At 51.4% G+C, this 16,540-nt stretch overlaps 1 protein-coding gene across 8 annotated transcripts in view; it reads left to right on the forward strand.

The window, feature by feature from the left end:
- Nucleotides 1–16,540, forward strand: part of col7a1 (collagen, type VII, alpha 1) — a 72,112-nt gene that overhangs the window by 28,925 nt on the left and 26,647 nt on the right. For all 8 annotated transcript variants that reach the window (XR_015939700.1, XR_015939701.1, XR_015939702.1 and 5 more), the window contains exons 36-72: nucleotides 373–411; nucleotides 656–682; nucleotides 915–959; nucleotides 1,464–1,577; nucleotides 1,798–1,869; nucleotides 1,987–2,022; nucleotides 2,191–2,244; nucleotides 2,673–2,744; nucleotides 3,032–3,145; nucleotides 3,387–3,413; nucleotides 4,791–4,844; nucleotides 4,979–5,050; nucleotides 5,237–5,296; nucleotides 5,539–5,574; nucleotides 5,884–5,928; nucleotides 6,062–6,097; nucleotides 6,556–6,600; nucleotides 6,741–6,776; nucleotides 7,016–7,051; nucleotides 7,143–7,175; nucleotides 7,346–7,417; nucleotides 8,177–8,236; nucleotides 8,509–8,544; nucleotides 9,008–9,088; nucleotides 9,263–9,298; nucleotides 9,531–9,575; nucleotides 10,359–10,430; nucleotides 10,537–10,581; nucleotides 10,890–10,925; nucleotides 11,297–11,338; nucleotides 11,491–11,571; nucleotides 12,639–12,674; nucleotides 13,254–13,289; nucleotides 14,506–14,586; nucleotides 14,671–14,706; nucleotides 14,947–15,018; nucleotides 15,359–15,403. Coding sequence is in view for 4 of the 8 variants with exons in the window: in XM_088637226.1 (XP_088493352.1) it covers nucleotides 373–411; nucleotides 656–682; nucleotides 915–959; nucleotides 1,464–1,577; nucleotides 1,798–1,869; nucleotides 1,987–2,022; nucleotides 2,191–2,244; nucleotides 2,673–2,744; nucleotides 3,032–3,145; nucleotides 3,387–3,413; nucleotides 4,791–4,844; nucleotides 4,979–5,050; nucleotides 5,237–5,296; nucleotides 5,539–5,574; nucleotides 5,884–5,928; nucleotides 6,062–6,097; nucleotides 6,556–6,600; nucleotides 6,741–6,776; nucleotides 7,016–7,051; nucleotides 7,143–7,175; nucleotides 7,346–7,417; nucleotides 8,177–8,236; nucleotides 8,509–8,544; nucleotides 9,008–9,088; nucleotides 9,263–9,298; nucleotides 9,531–9,575; nucleotides 10,359–10,430; nucleotides 10,537–10,581; nucleotides 10,890–10,925; nucleotides 11,297–11,338; nucleotides 11,491–11,571; nucleotides 12,639–12,674; nucleotides 13,254–13,289; nucleotides 14,506–14,586; nucleotides 14,671–14,706; nucleotides 14,947–15,018; nucleotides 15,359–15,403 (1,965 nt within the window). In the remaining 4 variants the exon portion in view is untranslated. The remainder of the gene's footprint in view (nucleotides 1–372; nucleotides 412–655; nucleotides 683–914; nucleotides 960–1,463; nucleotides 1,578–1,797; nucleotides 1,870–1,986; nucleotides 2,023–2,190; nucleotides 2,245–2,672; nucleotides 2,745–3,031; nucleotides 3,146–3,386; nucleotides 3,414–4,790; nucleotides 4,845–4,978; nucleotides 5,051–5,236; nucleotides 5,297–5,538; nucleotides 5,575–5,883; nucleotides 5,929–6,061; nucleotides 6,098–6,555; nucleotides 6,601–6,740; nucleotides 6,777–7,015; nucleotides 7,052–7,142; nucleotides 7,176–7,345; nucleotides 7,418–8,176; nucleotides 8,237–8,508; nucleotides 8,545–9,007; nucleotides 9,089–9,262; nucleotides 9,299–9,530; nucleotides 9,576–10,358; nucleotides 10,431–10,536; nucleotides 10,582–10,889; nucleotides 10,926–11,296; nucleotides 11,339–11,490; nucleotides 11,572–12,638; nucleotides 12,675–13,253; nucleotides 13,290–14,505; nucleotides 14,587–14,670; nucleotides 14,707–14,946; nucleotides 15,019–15,358; nucleotides 15,404–16,540) is intronic.

The following is a 16,540-nucleotide window of genomic DNA, read 5'->3' on the forward strand; positions in this document are numbered from 1 at the left end:
ATTCCAGGACCCCCAGGAGACCTTTCCTCAAATAAACTGGCTTTATCACCCCCAACCCCCACAAGGGAGAGTCTGATTGTTTCATTTTCTAGACACTTTTTCCATTGTTACTCCTACTTCCACAGCAGCTGAACTCTGCAAAGCCCCCTCTTACCCTCTGGTTGCACTCGAACCTGAGCGCGGGAGCATCCTGCTGGAGGGCTGTTGAGGGGGGGCTAGAGGGGGTTATAAGTTCAAGGGGGGCAGAGGGGGTCGGCTGGCGGAGGCACGTGACAGTAGAATGACGGATGTGGCCTGAGAGAGGGGCGATTCGAAGGGGGCAGCTGGCCAGGTGGGGGGAGGAGGCTGCAGTAAAGGCTGTCTGTGTTGCAGGTGCCCAGGCCGGAGCAGTGCACAGTGCAGTGTCCACAGGTGAGTTGGAGCATGGAGTCATCAGTGTCCCATTTCGGAAAGTGCGTTGGATGTCTGGTGCGTGTGGCCAGGCTGTAAAATGCAGTATATTGTGTTGTGTGTTGTGTTGGCTGTCTGTGTTGTGGCGTCACGTCAAGTATTGTGTTCTGCCGGGATGTTTGTACTTCTTCTGTAGGTGCTGCAAAGGAAACAGCGCCCCCTGTCTGTTGCTGTCTGACATTCTTTATCCCCTTTGCTCTTGCAGGGTGAGAAAGGAGAACCAGGTGAAAAGGTAAGGAGCCCCGTTCTCCTGTTTCTCTCTTTAAACCACGTTCAGAATCACTGATTCATGAGGCGGAAGCTGCCCGTGTTCAGCCACTGCTGCTCTTACGACACTGCAGTTAAAATGATTATTAAAAGTGTTTTGATTCTGGAACGTGGAGCATATTGGTCGATCACCTCCTGATTTGGGGATTTAATTGATTCTGTGGATCAGTGATGGGCTGTATTGATCTCTCCTTCAGGGAAAGAAAGGCAGAGATGGGATTGATGGGCAGAAAGGAGAGCCTGTGAGTGATCGTCCGTCTCCCAGTTAAACAGTGGTTTTAACAAAATACACAAGTACATGAAAGACATGGAGCTGGGGTTACTGTGAATTTCTTAATGGACAGCAGTTACCTCATTAACATAGTTCTATTTTTGTGTGTGTATTTTTATGTGTATTTGACTGGGTATCTGTATCTGTGTTGTTGCTGCCTGTGTCTGTGTTTCTGCCTCTTGTGTCTGTGTGTTGCTGCTGCCTCCTGTGTCTGTGCTGTGTTGCTGCTGCCTATGTCTGTGCTGTGTTGCTGCCTCCTGTGTCTGTGCTGTGTTGCTGCCTCCTGTGTCTGTGCTGTGTTGCTGCTGCCTCCCGTGTCTGTGCTGTGTTGCTGCCTCCTGTGTCTGTGCTGTGTTGCTGTTGCCTGTGTCTGTGTGTTGCTGCTGCCTCTTGTGTATGTGTATTGCTGCCTCCTGTGTCTGTGCTGTGTTGCTGCCTGTCTGTGTCTGTGTGTTGCTGCCTGTCTGTATTTCAGGGTCGAGATGGTCTTCCAGGAAGGGATGGAACACGTGGACCCCCTGGGCCCCCAGGGTTGCCAGGGAACAGCGAGGGGTCTCAGACCGGGCAGCCTGGGGAGAAGGGAGAGAGGGTGAGTGTGTTTTAATACCAGCGGAGTGTTTGAATGAAAAGTGTAGCATAGTAGAGGCAGTATTGAAAGGGTACATTACTTCTAAGTATGTACAGCACATTGCATCTAAGTCCGACTAGATGTCATTATGTCAGCCGTACGACAGCATTCAAGTGAGTTTACGGGGGGGGTTGTACAGCGAAGTCTGAATCACTGCAAACACTGTTCCCTCTCTCGTCAGGGTTTCCCGGGACTGAGTGGGGCACCTGGTTCGCCTGGACGACCGGGGAATCCGGGGCCACCTGGACTTCCTGTGAGTACTGACCGGGGCTGGGCTGAGGGCGGGGCCAGATATGAGTGGGTGGGATCTCTTCATGCCTGCTCTGTTTCTATTGGCTGCAAGGTGACTCTTTACCTCTGTTGTTTGCAGGGCAGTCAGGGCTTGCCTGGAGGCAGAGGAGACCCTGTGAGTTTTAGCCATATTTATTAATTTACATCTTCCAAAAGATTTTGATCTGCTTGAGATTGTTTTTACCTGCTGCTGGTTACAGGTGGATATTTCAAGCCTGTTAGCTTTGCTGTAACTGTGCACTAAAACACAATGTTCTTGTGCTCTTCTTTTCTGTTATTACAGGGGGGGCCGGGTGCTTCAGGGCCAGTGGGGTTGAAGGGCGAGAAGGGTGAAAGGGTGAGTGGGTCAGAACCAGGCCCGTGGGCAGTTCTGTTCTGTAACTTCCTAAAGCCCTCATTCTGGTAATGACTTACCAGTATCCTGGTACCATTCCCACTCTAGGCTGGATAGTAATGTCCTATGAACTTTTCCTAGAGCTGTACTGTAGCAGTGTCCTTAATGTTGTTTCTCCTGCAGGTTGTGCCAGTGTTCCCACAGTTACCATAATCTCATCACATTAGAGGTGAAGCTGTATATCTAGCTATATTCCCATGCTGGTGTTTCTGAAAACATGCAGCCTGACTACCAGTGCTTTATCAGTATCCCCTGAGCCACAGTAACTTTCCAGAGGCTGGAACACTGGCCGCAATCCAAGTGCTCCCAGTATCCCACTGGATTCCCAGTGAGGTTGTCCACTGCTGTAACGGAGTTCCGGATTCCTGCAGGGGGATCCGGGTGTGGCAATTGGTGGTGGACTGCCTGGACGTAAAGGAGAACCTGGACTTCCAGGCCTGCAGGTGAGTGACCAGTCCCGGATGGACACAGGGAAGCACATGTGGAGCCTAGCTGGGCACTGTGCTCATTCGGCCAGGTACATCGAACAGCATGGCAGAAAATGTATTTGAGATTGCCTGCACAAGTAATGCCTGTATTGTGATGTGACTGTGCAGTGTCTGCAGTGTGATGTGACTGTGAGGTGGCTGCAGTGTGATGTGACTGCTGCAGCCACTGGCTGCAGTGTGGCCTGGCTGTGTAGCAGCAGTGCACTGGCTGTGTTGGGTGACTCTGAGTCGTGAATTTGCAGGGCATTCCTGGGCGCTCAGGAGCTGAAGGAGCAAGAGGGGCCACTGGGCCACAGGGACCTCCAGGATCGCCAGGCCAGCCAGGGTTATCAGGCAGCCCAGGGGTCTCAGTCAAGGTTGGAAACATTTGCTGGTCTCTGGGGGGCTGTGACGAGGGGTGAGGGGGTGTCTGCTGCAGCTCTGGGGGACCCTGAGGAGCTGTGAGGGAGTGTGAGGGGGGATGTGCTGCAGCTCTGGGCTCTGGGGGGTGTGTGCTGTTGGAGGTCTGAGCCAGCAGAGTTTGCTTCATTCCCAGTGCTGGTGTGTTATGGAATGTTTCTGGCACCAGTGAACTTGATGCCTTTCCTGTCTTTGCAGGGAGAGAAAGGAGAGAGGGGTGAGAGGGTGAGCACATTTTTTCTGTTTTATTAACTGGGAATCTTCTCCTGGTTTTCCCCCTTGTGTGTGTGGGTTGTGTGATGGATAATCTCGATAATTTAGTAACTATTTTGCTCATGTCGGCCACATACAGTCGGCTTCAGATTTATTTCTGCCCTCGGCACAATGTAACTGAAAGCTGGTTTTAGAGAAGGTTTGATATTTGTTGCATAAGTCAGTAAAAATGTGGAAAAGTGCAAGACCACCAGCAAATTATAAAAACAAATCTTTTCATGATAAATAAATAAACTGCATCTTACACCTGTGATATTGAAAATGATCCACAATCCAGCCCTGTCCTGTAGCCTGTCCCTCTCGGGCTCCTCTCTGCAGGGGCTGCTGCCTGTGCCTCCAGGCGAGCACCTTCACCGCCTTCAGCGGCCCACAGGACAGGGTGGAAACCTGGGGGAGCTGCCAGTAAACTGGGGCTCCCCCAGAACAAGACAGGCCGCCCTCGTCTGTGTGATCCGAGGAGCAGCAGTTCTCGTTGCCCTCAGCAGGGGGCGCTGTTAGACCTTTATTGCAGTGAGGGATTGACAGATTTCTTGATGATGACAGGATTACTGGGACGTTGATTTTTTCAGGATTAATTAAGGGATTCACCCACATGAAGATAGGGTTGTGTTTATGATTTTTCTCATTTTTACTAGTGTTTTATTAATCAGCTCACTAGATGTTTTTGAAGTGAATTTTCCTTCTTGGTTTGTCTGAGTAGAAGGCTGTGATATCTGCCTTAATGTGCCCTAAAATATTTTAGTCACAAAAAGGTTAGTAAAAGTCAGTTTATAACAGGCTATAGCAATCAAGGCTGTACTGCGTCCCTGTAGAGCTGATGTGGAAATGGTTTCCAGTGGTTACAACAATACATGAGCTATTTAAGAAACAGCATCTGCAGGATCAGCCCTAGTTGATCTCTCCGCTCCTGGCCGGTGTGCAGGATCCCACACTGGGGAATATCACACCTATACACCTGGGAGTCTCTTGACTCCAGGAGAGATTCCCAGGGATCCTGGAGCAGTTCCTGGATTTATTAAGATGTGACACAAAATGATAAACAAATCAAAACTGTCTCCTTCATAAAAAAAGCTGTGGCTCAGATGGTAACTGACACAGCTGCTACCCTTCTGGTGTACAGACACACTCTTATACATACCAAAACCCCACGTGACCCTCCCCACAATCCGGAACAATTAGATATTATTAAGTGTGTGAAATCTTTACCACCTACAGTTTCTCTGGGCAATGACACTGTTACAGTCCACTGCAGCAGGTTTGATCACCACACTAAGCTTGTATCACCCTGAAAGGCGGATTGTGTCTTGAGCGTCTCTCCCTGTGTGGCAGGGCCCCCCGGGCGTGGGGAGCGGCGAGGCCGTGAAGGGGGAGCGCGGACTGCCTGTGAGTACTGACCTCCTCTCTCATCGAGCCCCGCAGCCTGACCGCTGCCCCGGGGCCGAGCGATTCCTGCAGCTGACTCGCCCCCTTAGCTGGCAGGGCTGCTAACTGACGCTGGACTCGTGTCTGTTCCTCAGGGGCCCCCTGGAGCCACAGGAAGCCCTGGACCCCGTGGGCCCGCTGGAGAGGCAGGGGCGAAAGGAGACAAGGTGAGCGAGCGCCAGCCGGACCGTCGGGCTGGGACTCTGCTCCCTGGAGACCCGGGCCTGGGCAGTACAGGGCTGCAGTGTTGCTGTTGGTAAAGCGGTGTGGTTCTGCCGCAGTCCTGTAGCAGGGCTGGGTGGCCACTGCTGGTGCCCTGGACTCACTGCTGCCTCTGTGCCCGTCTGTTCCAGGGAGATGCAGGAGAGGGGTTACCAGGGATGGCAGGGCGTGCAGGAGACCCAGGGGACCGGGTACGAGCCGTCTTCAGCATTTCTGAAGTCTTCTTCTCCCGTCCTTCTGCTGATCTAGTCCTGTTCCTTCTGTCTGCTCCTGTCCTCTCTCCCACCGATATGACACTCCTCTCTCACACTGCTGTGACACTCTGTCCCCTGTCCTCTCTCACACCGCTGTGACACTCCTCTAACACTGCTGTGACACTCTGTCCTCTGTCCTCTCTCACACTGCTGTGCTGACAGTGTGCTCTGTTCCTCAGGGCCCGCGGGGACCTCCAGGAGACAGCGGCCCTAAGGTGAGTTACTACCCCTCGAGAGAAGTGCTCCGTGTGTGTGTGTGTGTGTGTGTGTGTGTGTGCGCGTGTGTGTGTGTGTGTGTGCGCGTGTGTGTGTGTGTGTGCGCGTGTGTGTGTGTGTGTGCGCGTGTGTGTGTGTGTGTGCGCGTGTGTGTGTGTGTGTGTGCGCGTGTGTGTGTGTGTGTGCGCGTGTGTGTGTGTGCAGAGTCCATGTCTGTCTGTGTGCAGAGTCCATGTCTGTGTGTCTGAGCTCGACAGTGTATGATCTTACCACACTAACCTCCACCACTCGCCTCTCTCCGTGCTCAGGGTGACAGAGGGCAGGCGGGTGAGCCAGGGATCCAGGGCGACAGAGTGAGTCTCCAGACCCTCCTCTTACCCGTGTTTCAGAGACCGACAGGGTCTCCTCCTCCGCTGCTGTCCCGCGTGTCCGGGGTGGGGCGGCAGTGGGGCTCAGGCTCACCCTGTTGCCTTGTGTGTGTTCCAGGGAGAGAGGGGCCTCTCTGGACCTCCCGGGGAGAAGGTAAGGACACTGCCCAGCGCTGCCCACTCCGTCTGCATAACTCATCCAGCAGCTCCAGGTCAAGACTAAAAAAAACATTGGTTTTATGCCGTGACAGAGACAGATTGCAAAACACTTTTAAGAATTGAACCTTTTAAGTATTTATCTTAAAACCTATGCCCGTTTAATGGTAGACAGCTAATAAAAACAATTGAATTAGAATTAACTGAGAGCTCAGCTAGAATGAAACAAGTCTAGTGGTGTTTTTGGATCAAGAGGAAAACTTTTCTGTGTCACAATAAATATCCTATAAAACTGAAGATGAATGTAAAATGCACCCTCATATGGAATTACAGCAATCAGCTCTCAGTGCACAGGCCTGTGAGTGAGTCTGGGGCATCTGTCTGAGCTTTGGGCTGGTGGGCAAGTAGGAGGGTGCAATACCGCAAGTTACCACTGGGTGGTGCTGTTTCTTCCAGGGGGATTCAGGAAAAGCTGGTGCACCTGGGCCTCCAGGACTCAGAGTGAGTTTATTATTATTATTATTATTATTATTATTATTATTATTATTATTATTATTATTATTATTGAGGCGGCTCAGTGTCTGTGCTCCAGAGCTGTCTTCTGTGTGTTAACGATGCTCTGTGGTCTTTGTCCTGTCCAGGGCTTGCCTGGGCCCGGAGGCCAGTCGGGAGAGAAGGTAGGCAGCCAGGGGCGACAGGGTGACCAATGGGTCTTCAGTGAGGCGTGAGCCCGCAGGAGTGATGAGATTGTGCTTTATTTCCAGTGTGTCTCTCAGGCCAGACTGTGTCGTGTTTCTCATGATCTGCTGAGCTCTTGCTCTAGTGTTTCAGCACATGTCTGTCACAAAGTGACACTGACCATGTCCTCTCTCCCTCCTCTTCCTCCTCCTCTGTCTCTTCCTTGTCCTGTCTCCAGGGTAATGAAGGAGCTCGTGGAGAGCCTGGAAGAACTGTGAGTCTACTGGAGAATTCATTGTTTTTCTCGAATAAGGAAAGTGCTTTTTCTGTCATTTTCACACTGGTGTTATCTGTTGTCCTCACAGATTCAAGGGCCAGCAGGGAACAAAGGAGACAAGGTACTGACCTGTTCTACACTCTTCATTGCTCTGAGCAGTTGTCTCACCCTGTTAGTGCTCATTGAGAAAACAAGAGAAAGCACATATCTGCCTCCCTCCCTCCTTTCTGCTCGCCTCTGCCTCCACCTCTTTCTCTCACACTCCCTCTCTGCCCCCCCCCTCTCTTTCAGGGGGAACGGGGACTGCCAGGGCCAGAGGGCCCCAAAGGTGTGAAGGGTGACCCCGCGGAGAAAGGTGAAAAAGTGAGTTGGTCCCTGAGGTTGATGTGCTCTGTGCCGCCCTCTGCTGGAAGATGTTGACAGAGCTGACAACGTCACGGCCTCCTGCCCTGCTGTGTCAGGCTCTGGGGTATTTCAGCCCAGAGCTCAGGGCCGCTGCTCAGGCGCTCTGGGGTATTTGAGGAGCTTGATATTTATTTATCCAATGGGTATGGAGGTGCTGGGGGATTTTCTGAGTTTCACTTGATTTAGAAGTTGATAACTCAGAGCTCTGCTCTCTGGCTCTCTGTTTGGTTCAATTCTAAGGACATGAGTTCTGTGTTTCAGCAGCAGCAGTGTGAGAGTTCGGCTCTTCAGTATAACTTCCTGTCTGATGACACTGCTCTCCGAGCTAAGAGTGTCAGTAGGAGAGGAGCTGCTCTCTGTGGCAGCTGTGCTTGCTTGACCATGAGTTAGAACATGTAAGAATGGAAAAAAGAGAAAGCCATAAGAAGGTGCCTTTAAGACTGAGAATAGGAGACACTTATTTACACAAAGGGTTGTGGGTGTGTGGAACAAACTGCCCAGCCATGTTGTTGAAGCTCATACTCTGGGATTCTTCAATAAATGGCTTGATGAAATCCTTAAATCTGTTAGATAATGCAACTCAAGTAAGCCTGTCGGGCAGAATTCTTTTGCTTGCAAATCATACGTTTTCAAAGAAGAGGAGGCCAAGTAATTAGAGTAATTATGTTGTACGAACAGCGCAGCATGGTGTTGACTCTCCTGTCTGTGTGAACGCAGGGCTCACCAGGCTACGGTGTCCCAGGACAGCCTGGACCCAAAGGCGAACAGGGAGAGAGGGTGAGTTTGTCTCTATACTGGTACTTGAACAGAATCAGCATGCTGTTTATACACCAGGAAAAGATAACACGCGTCTCCTGAGGTGTTCGGGGGAGACAGGTGCACAAGCAGAACTGTGCTAGAGGCTGAAGCCTCATAGCTGCAGTGTGTAAATAAAGTGCTTTGCTGTATGATTTCCAGTGCTTTGCTGGTTTATATTACTGGGAATATGCTGGGAATTCAGTGCCACACCCATACAGAGTGTAATCTGTGCGTATCCCATCCCTCTGCAGGGGAACATCGGCCTGACAGGGAGACCTGGAGTGAAGGTGAGTTTCCTGGGTTCTGTGTGGAATTGTATGTGTGTGCAGTACTGCCCCAGTGTGTTGTTGTGTGAGAGAGTGTGTGCAGTACTCTCCCAGTGTGTCCCAGTACTGTTCCAGTACTGTCCCAGTGTTCCCCAGTGTGTCGTTGTGTGAGAGTGTGTGCAGGCCTGTACCAGTGTGCGAGAGTGTGTAGTGTCAGGGTTTGTGTCTCAGTGTGTTACTGCTGTGTCAGTTTGTCCCAGTGTGCCCCAGTACTGTCCCAGTGTGCCCCCAGTGTGTCGTTGTGCGAGAATGTGTAGTGTCAGTATTAATATCTCAGTGTGTTGCTGCTGTGTCAGTTTGTCTCAGTGTGTCTCAATGTGTTGCTGCTGTGTCAGTTTGTCTTAGTGTGTTGCTGTTGTATCAGTGTGTTGCAGCTGTATGAGTTTATCTCAGTGTATCTCCGTCTGTTGCTGCTGTGCTACAGGGTGACCCTGGAGATCCAGGAGAGAGGGGGGACCCAGGCAGGGCAGGTCCTCCAGGACAGATTGGACTCAGAGGAAAAGAGGTGAGAGATACTGTCCTACTGCAGACCTCTGGAAAAACCACTGTCAGCTCGTCAGTCTCAGCTTCTCCCACTGCAGCCATGAAAGTGTCACCTCTGTCCACCTCTGTGTGCTCTGAGTCACCTACACTGACCTGCCTGCCAGCTGACTGACTGCTGTCTTGTTTTTCTCTGAAGGGGGAGAAAGGAGACAAGGGGGACGAGGGCACCCCGGTAAGCACCCTGCTTCTTTGCTATGTGTTGTGTGTTTATTTGTAAAGCAAAACAAGGGCTTGGCCATTCGTGGACTGAGCGATGTTCACACAGAGGGGTAAAAAAGCAGCGCTGAAGATCTGGTCTGGGGTTTCTACATTTAGCTTGGCTCTGTCTCTGGCCCTGCTGGCTGGGGCCTCAGTGCCAGGCTGTCCTGAGCTCTGCTGTCTAACCGCTGTGCCTTTGTTTCCAGGGTGAGATGGGCTTGCCAGGGAAGCCAGGAGAGAGGGGCCTGAGGGTGAGTGTCTTCCTGTTTGCCCAAGAAATAAATGAGCTGGACGCATGTGCAGAACTCCTGAGCTCATTCTGTAGTCTCGGATGGTGTAGAAGTCTGAGGCTGTTTGGGTCTAGAGGGTGTGTGGTACATCTGACAGACTCACTGCGGTACGAGAACCAGCTTCCCAGTTCACTCATCAGGTCTCTCCATGCCGAGGGGTCCGTTTCACTGGGAACCTCCGCCACATCCAGGGACTGAAGTCGAAGTTACGTCTGTCCATAGAGCTCATCTCCTCGGCTGAGAGGAGTCTCTCTCCTCCAGCACGGCTCTTCAGCTGACGGGTTTATCCAGAGAGCTGTAGGGTCACGGAGTCAGTGGGAGTCAGCTGTCGTGCCCACGTGCACAGCAGGGTGAAGCCTGTGCCATGTCCTCTTCCAGCTGGCACTGCAGGACACCCTGGGGAGCTCAGCTTCCTCCCAGCGGCTCTGCTTCGCCTCCGTGCCTGGGAGTGAGAGGAGTCCATAGTCGTGCCCAGGTGTCTCCTCGCGCTGCCAGCTCGCACCCTGCTCTGAGGTCCTGAGGCCATAGTGCCTGAAAAGGAATGCGCCAAGCAGGGGCTGTGTGTGTAGAGCAAAGTGTAATCGGGAAAGCCGTCTGATTTTAGGCGAAGTGAGGATTCTGTCGAATGACAACGTATTTCATGTCAGACAAAAAGACCACGACCTCTCTGTGGCGCATGGTGCTTGCTGATTGGACAGTTGCATCCCCTGGGCTGCTCTGATTGGTTCTCCTCTGCCTTTTCAGGGGTTGGGAGGACAGCCGGGTCGTCCGGGAGAGAAGGGTGACGTAGGCGACCCTGGAGAAAATGGACGAAATGTGAGCCCTTGATCAGACATTGGCTTAAATACGAATGCTGATAGACAGTTAGTCATAGTAGTGCCAGCGATGACCTCAACTACCTGCTGCCTGTCTCTCCCCACAGGGCAGCCCAGGACCTGCTGGCTCCAGAGGAGATAAGGGAGACCGGGTGAGAATCAGCCTTTCCACAGCAAGCTCATCTGGAGAGGCAGATATTCAGGGATCCCAAGTACTGCACCTCCAGAGCACCAGGGGGCGCTTGCTCCGTTTGCCGTGCAGGGCTGCTGCCTAAGCCCAGCCACAGGACGTTCATTCTAAACCCTTCCTGGCGTGAGAATACAAGTCCAGGGACGATGTTAAAAGTTGAAAACCTTTAGTAAAAGAAACACAGTGTGGTGGAGTCTGGGACAGCCTTTATTCAGAACGGCTGTAGGGATGCTCAGCATTAATTAACCCTCTCGTTTCTCCCTCTCCTAGGGCCCAGAGGGCCCCCCCGGCCCCCCAGGCAGGGTGGTGAGTCCCCCGCTTCGCTCGTGTCAAGACCTTTGTGTTCAGCTCTCCTGCCCCGGGCTCTCATTCAGCTCTGTCTGGGTGACCCCTCTAATCTGGGCTCTCTTGCAGCAGAGACCCCGGTTTATCCAGAAAGAAAAAAAATAATAAAATGCTTACAGACCTACTGTGGAGGCATGAGATTCACAGCAAGACAAGCTGGACTAAGTCATTGCTGCCTGTTGAGTGTCGCCTCTCTCTCTCTGTTCCCCAGCTGTGTCTCCCCTCTCCTCTCATTGCTCACCTCTTGTGTCTCCCCTTTCCTTTTCCTTTTTACCTGCTGTGTCTCCCCTTTCCTCTCCCCACTCACCCACTGTGTCTCCCCTCTCTGGCAGATTGACCTGGAGAGAGAGCTGAGGGGCGACAGGGGGGAAAAGGTAGGGGAGCCGGTCTTCTGCACTAGAAATGAAGAAACTCCTGCTTCTGGCCCAGAGGAGGAGGAAAAAGAAAGCCAGACCATGATCTTTATTCCGGTCTTGCACACCTACCACAATGTCATTTCCTGTATGTCTTCATGTTTTTCTTCCAGGGCGACCCTGGTGATCCTGGGGAGCATGGGGCCAAAGGTCAGAAGGGGGAATCGGGTCCCCCTGGGCAACTTGGTGAACGAGTGAGCGCTCTCTGTCTTGTTCTGTATGGCTGTAGGCCTCTGCACCTTTCTGTGATCTCTGTGCTTTATTCACTCCGGCCTGCCTTCCAGTCCAAAGAAATCCCAGCCAATGAGCCAAACAGTCACTTCGGCATGTGCGCATCTTCATTTCCACAGTCTGGCGGGACTTCGGTGAAATGAGTAACAGTGCAATGAATATTGTAATACAAAGTAATAATTTTAGTATCCTAATAATTATAATTATCATAATCTTTATCATTTTTTTTTGCTGTTCTATGTGGCGAGTGTATGTAGCTGTGTGTACTGTTCTGTGTGGGGTGTGTGCAGCTTCTGTGCTGTAAGGTGAGGTGTGTTGTGTGTATACCTGTAGCTGTGTGTGCTGTAGGGTGAGGTGTGTTGTGTGTATACCTGTAGCTGTGTGTGCTGTAAGGTGAGGTGTGTTGTGTGTATACCTGTAGCTGTGTGTGCTGTAAGGTGAGGTGTGTTGTGTGTATACCTGTAGCTGTGTGTGCTGTAAGGTGAGGTGTGTTGTGTGTATACCTGTAGCTGTGTGTGCTGTAAGGTGAGGTGTGTTGTGTGTATACCTGTAGCTGTGTGTGCTGTAAGGTGAGGTGTGTTGTGTGTATACCTGTAGCTGTGTGTGCTGTAAGGTGAGGTGTGTTGTGTGTATACCTTTAGCTGTGTGTGCTGTACTGTGTGGTGTGTGTGTAACTGTGTGGGGTGTGTGCAGTTTGTATGCTCTATGGTGACGTGTGTTGTGTGTATACCTGTAGCTGTGTGTGCTGTACTGTGTGGTGAGGTGCGTTTTTACCTATTGCTATCTGTGCTCTTCTGTGTGGTGTGTGTGTAACTGTGTGTGCTGTAATGTGTGGCATGTGTAGCTTGTGTGCTGTGTGGTGAAGTGTGTGTAACTGTGTGTGCTGTCCTTTATGGTGAGGTTTGTGAAGCTTGTGTGCTGTAAGGTGTGGCGTGTGAGTTTACCTATTGCTGTGTGTGCTGTAAGGTGAGAGGTGTTATTACATTGTAATGTGAGCTTTGGTCTGAACTGAGTCTGTTTGTTTCTGCAGGGGCTTGAAGGACCAAGAGGTCAGCCAGGGCCCAGGGTGAGTAAACACTGAACTGTGAGAGCAAGAGAGAGTAGCAACTCTCTCTGTGTCTACAGATTATTCCACTGTCCACCTTTCTCTGTGTCTACAGATCTGGACCTGTCCAGCTCTCTCTCTGTCTGCAGATCTGGACCTGTCCAGCTCTCTCTCTACAGATCTGGACCTGTCCAGCTCTCTCTCTACAGATCTGGACCTCTCCGGTTCTCTCTCTACAGATCTGGACCTCTCCGGTTCTCTCTCTACAGATCTGGACCTGTCCTGCTCTCTCTCTGTCTGCAGATCTGGACCTGACCAGCTCTCTCTCTACAGATCTGGACCTCTCCGGTTCTCTCTCTACAGATCTGGACTTCTCCGGTTCTCTCTCTACAGATCTGGACCTGTCCGGTTTTCTTTGTCCGTCTCAATCTTCTTCTCTGATCTTCTGCATGTTTTGCTTCTCCTGAGTACCTGACACTATCTATCTGTTCATATATTCCATATTTCCATATTACTTTATCTGCTGTGTTTGCACAGGTCAGCTCTTGAAAGATTTCTGTGTGTGACTTTACATTGTATTCTTATTACATTCTATTATAGGGTGACACAGGGGACAGAGGTAGCCCAGGTGAGAAGGTAAGATGATTATTGTTCGTTATAAGTTTTGAAAATATTTGACTGGTTAAACACACGGCTCAACACACCTGCAGTTCTGCAATGTGCCACTGGAGGTCTCTGTTTCCCTGCCTTTAGAGGCAGCACAGTCTTTTCTCACTCAGGGGATGCAGTAGTAATAATAATAATAATAATTATTATTATATAGCGCTTTTCTGGACACTCCACTCAAAGTGCTTTACAGGTAATGGGGACTCCTCTCCACCACCACCAATGTGCAGCATCCACCTGGATGATGCGACGGCAGCCATAGTGCTCCAGAACGCTCCCCACACACCAGCTCTCAGTGTTGAGGAGAGCAGAGTGATGAAGCCAATTCATAGATGGGGATTATTAGGAGGCCATGATTGGTAAGGGCCAATGGGAAATTTGGCCAGGATGCCGGGGTTACACCCCTACTCTTTTCGAGAAATGCCCTCGGATTTTTAATGACCACAGAGAGTCAGGACCTCGGTTTTACGTCTCATCCGAAAGACGGCGCCTGTTTACAGTATAGTGTCCCCATCACTATACTGGGGCATTAGGACCTGTCTGTGTTCATGCATATCTATATATGTTTACATACTGAAGATTATGGTAAAGCCTAGCGAAGGTGCAATGAGACAGGGGAGCACAGCTTAGCACCATGTGCTGGAAGCAGGATACACTTGATTAAAGGATTTGCAGTTTGTTTGTGTTGTGTCTGCCTGTCGTGAGGTTACAGTCCTACCAGAGCCAGCAGGCCGTCAGACTGTGCACCCTCTGCGTGCTCTGCAGCTGCCACGACACTGGCTGGCTGATCGGCTCTTCCTGCTGTCCTTCATTCCACCGGATCCTGTTCCCTGACTGCAGATTCCCAGTGGGATGAGGCACAGCATGGCGGGCGCTGAGCAACAGCAGCTGCCAGCCAGGCTGTTGTGCACCATCTGTTTCCGGGGAGCGAGTCTGCCCCCTGACTGAGCACCACCCTGCACAGCAGTGTCCTGGGCCGCAGGATCCCTGCAGCAGGCCACCTGCTGAGAGCAACTGGCTGTTCCTGTCGTTGTGACAGGTGTGACAGATGTGACAGGCTGGCGTTCTGCTGGGGCTGCGACAGCCCTTCTCAGACCACACTGTGGATGAGACTGAGGCCGGCCCACGCCAGTCTGCCGGTGTGTATGAGAGTGTGATCAGGTGCTCAGTGTGTGTGTCTCTGCAGGGAGATCGCGGGCCTCCAGGCCTGGATGGGCGCAATGGACTGGACGGCAAGCCAGGCTCTCTGGGACCCGCAGGCCTGAGGGTAAGTACAGTGCACTGTGACCAGAGTGAGCGGTCACTACGGCACAGCAGACTGAACAGTCCTGACCTCTCTTTCTCTTTCCAGGGAGATCCGGGGAAGCAGGGGGACCCTGGTCGGGATGTGAGTGGAGTTCCCTCTGGCTTTCTCTGACGTTACTGTCCATCCCTGACAGCCAGGGGGCGGAGGGCTAAGGGGAGCACAGACCCCCAGCTCCTCAGCTCCTGCAGCTCCTATAGCTCCTGAGCTCCTGCAGCTCCTGAGGCCCGGAGCTGACTGGAGCTGTCAATCAGTAACATGATAATCGCTGTCTGAAAGTTTGTGTCTGTGAACTTTGATCTGAGCATGTTCACTCTCTTTCAGGGTCTCCCAGGACTGCGGGGGGAGCAGGGACCTCCTGGGCCTGCGGGGCCCCCTGGGAGTCAGGGCTCACCTGTGAGTATAGCTGGCTGGACACCCTTGTTAATCCCTGGTACCCCTGATCACTCCTGAGCTGTGACCCACACAGCTGCCTGCTCATCTCCACCTGTCACCAGCAGGGAACCTGGTGTCGTCTGCTGGGACACTGGCCCTTCCCAGCTAGGGAAACACATGCAGTTTAAAAAATGTATCAAATACAAAGTTATTTTTTTACTTTATTTTCCTCGGCTCAATTAAGTACAAATTTCTGAACTGGCAAGATTGATTCTTCTTTTTTTCTTATGTTCTTACAATGAAGGACAAAACACATCTCCTGCTTCTCTTCGGTTAATCTTTATTCTTGTTATGTTTCCAGGGAAAACTGGGTGAGGATGGGAAGCCTGGACAGCCTGGGAAGAATGTGAGTCTCACAGCTCCTGTTCCTTCAACCTTTTGATTGTGTCCTGTTGTCATGGAGGCAGGGGTGATTTCTGCTGAGCCCTGATTACTCCTCTAGTTTCCAAAAGGCACATCCAGTCTCAGTCTCAGACTCCTGATCTACTGAGCTACAGACCCCTGTTCTACTCCAGATCCCTGTTCTATTCCAGATTCCTGGTCTTCTCTATTGCTTTGAATTAATGCCTCTTGTTCCAGCACCAGTCCTGGATCAGTGGTGCACCTTCTTTTGCCAAATTTGGAATAAATTCTGCTCTCTGATAAACCCAGTTTATTAGGCAACACATATAGCATGAGGCCGCGGTGGCCTGTCCATTCTTCTGTGTCGCTGCTTCAGCTGTTAAACAGCACCAGGAAAGACAGTAGTTCAAGCAGGAGCTGTATCAGTGTGCACAGACTGTAAAGTAAAGGTTTATTCCCTGCTGTAAAGTAAAGGTTTGTTCCCTGCTGAAAAGAGAAGAAAAGAAACACAACATCTTGGGGTGTGTCACATAGGAAACAGGAAAGACAGTCTGGCACAGCTGTAGCTCTTGTTTCCTAGCTGTCAGCACGTTCCTCGTACCTTTTCCAGGGCAGCACCACTGACGGGCTGCTTCTTGCTGTAGCGTATGAGTCAGTTCAACTCGCGCCTCTCTGGGGTTTTCATTAAGAAAGTCTGGAGGCTGGTTCTGGGCACAGCAGGATGTGCAGGTGTGTGAGTGGCACCAGCGCCCAGCAGCCCCAGACCTGAACCCAGACCTGCCCATCTTCATAAATATATATTTTCATTCAAAGAGGTTATATTTAGGTGTTTGATGTTTATTGCTCATACAGTACATGCAGACATCTCAGTGTCAAGCCCATGTGTGCACTCGGAGGCAGGAAAAGAGGTCCAGTTTGTGCCCTGATGCTCCTACCCTGTCCTTTCCAAGTCTGTGTGTCTGGCCTTAAGCCTGACCAACAAAGACACAGGAGTCACGTTCCTACACCCCTCAGACATCATCACCAGCACTTGGGTTCCAGTAGACTGGGACCAGCACCACTAGTGAGCTGTGAGATAGCTGGGCTGTGGACCTTGGGAACAAGGGAACTCTGTGCCCTCTGACTCGGGACAGTCTCAGGA

This window comes from Lepisosteus platostomus, chromosome 6 (assembly GCF_059453375.1).
Source record: "Lepisosteus platostomus isolate fLepPlt1 chromosome 6, fLepPlt1.hap1, whole genome shotgun sequence".
Taxonomy (NCBI): Eukaryota; Metazoa; Chordata; class Actinopteri; order Semionotiformes; family Lepisosteidae; genus Lepisosteus; species Lepisosteus platostomus.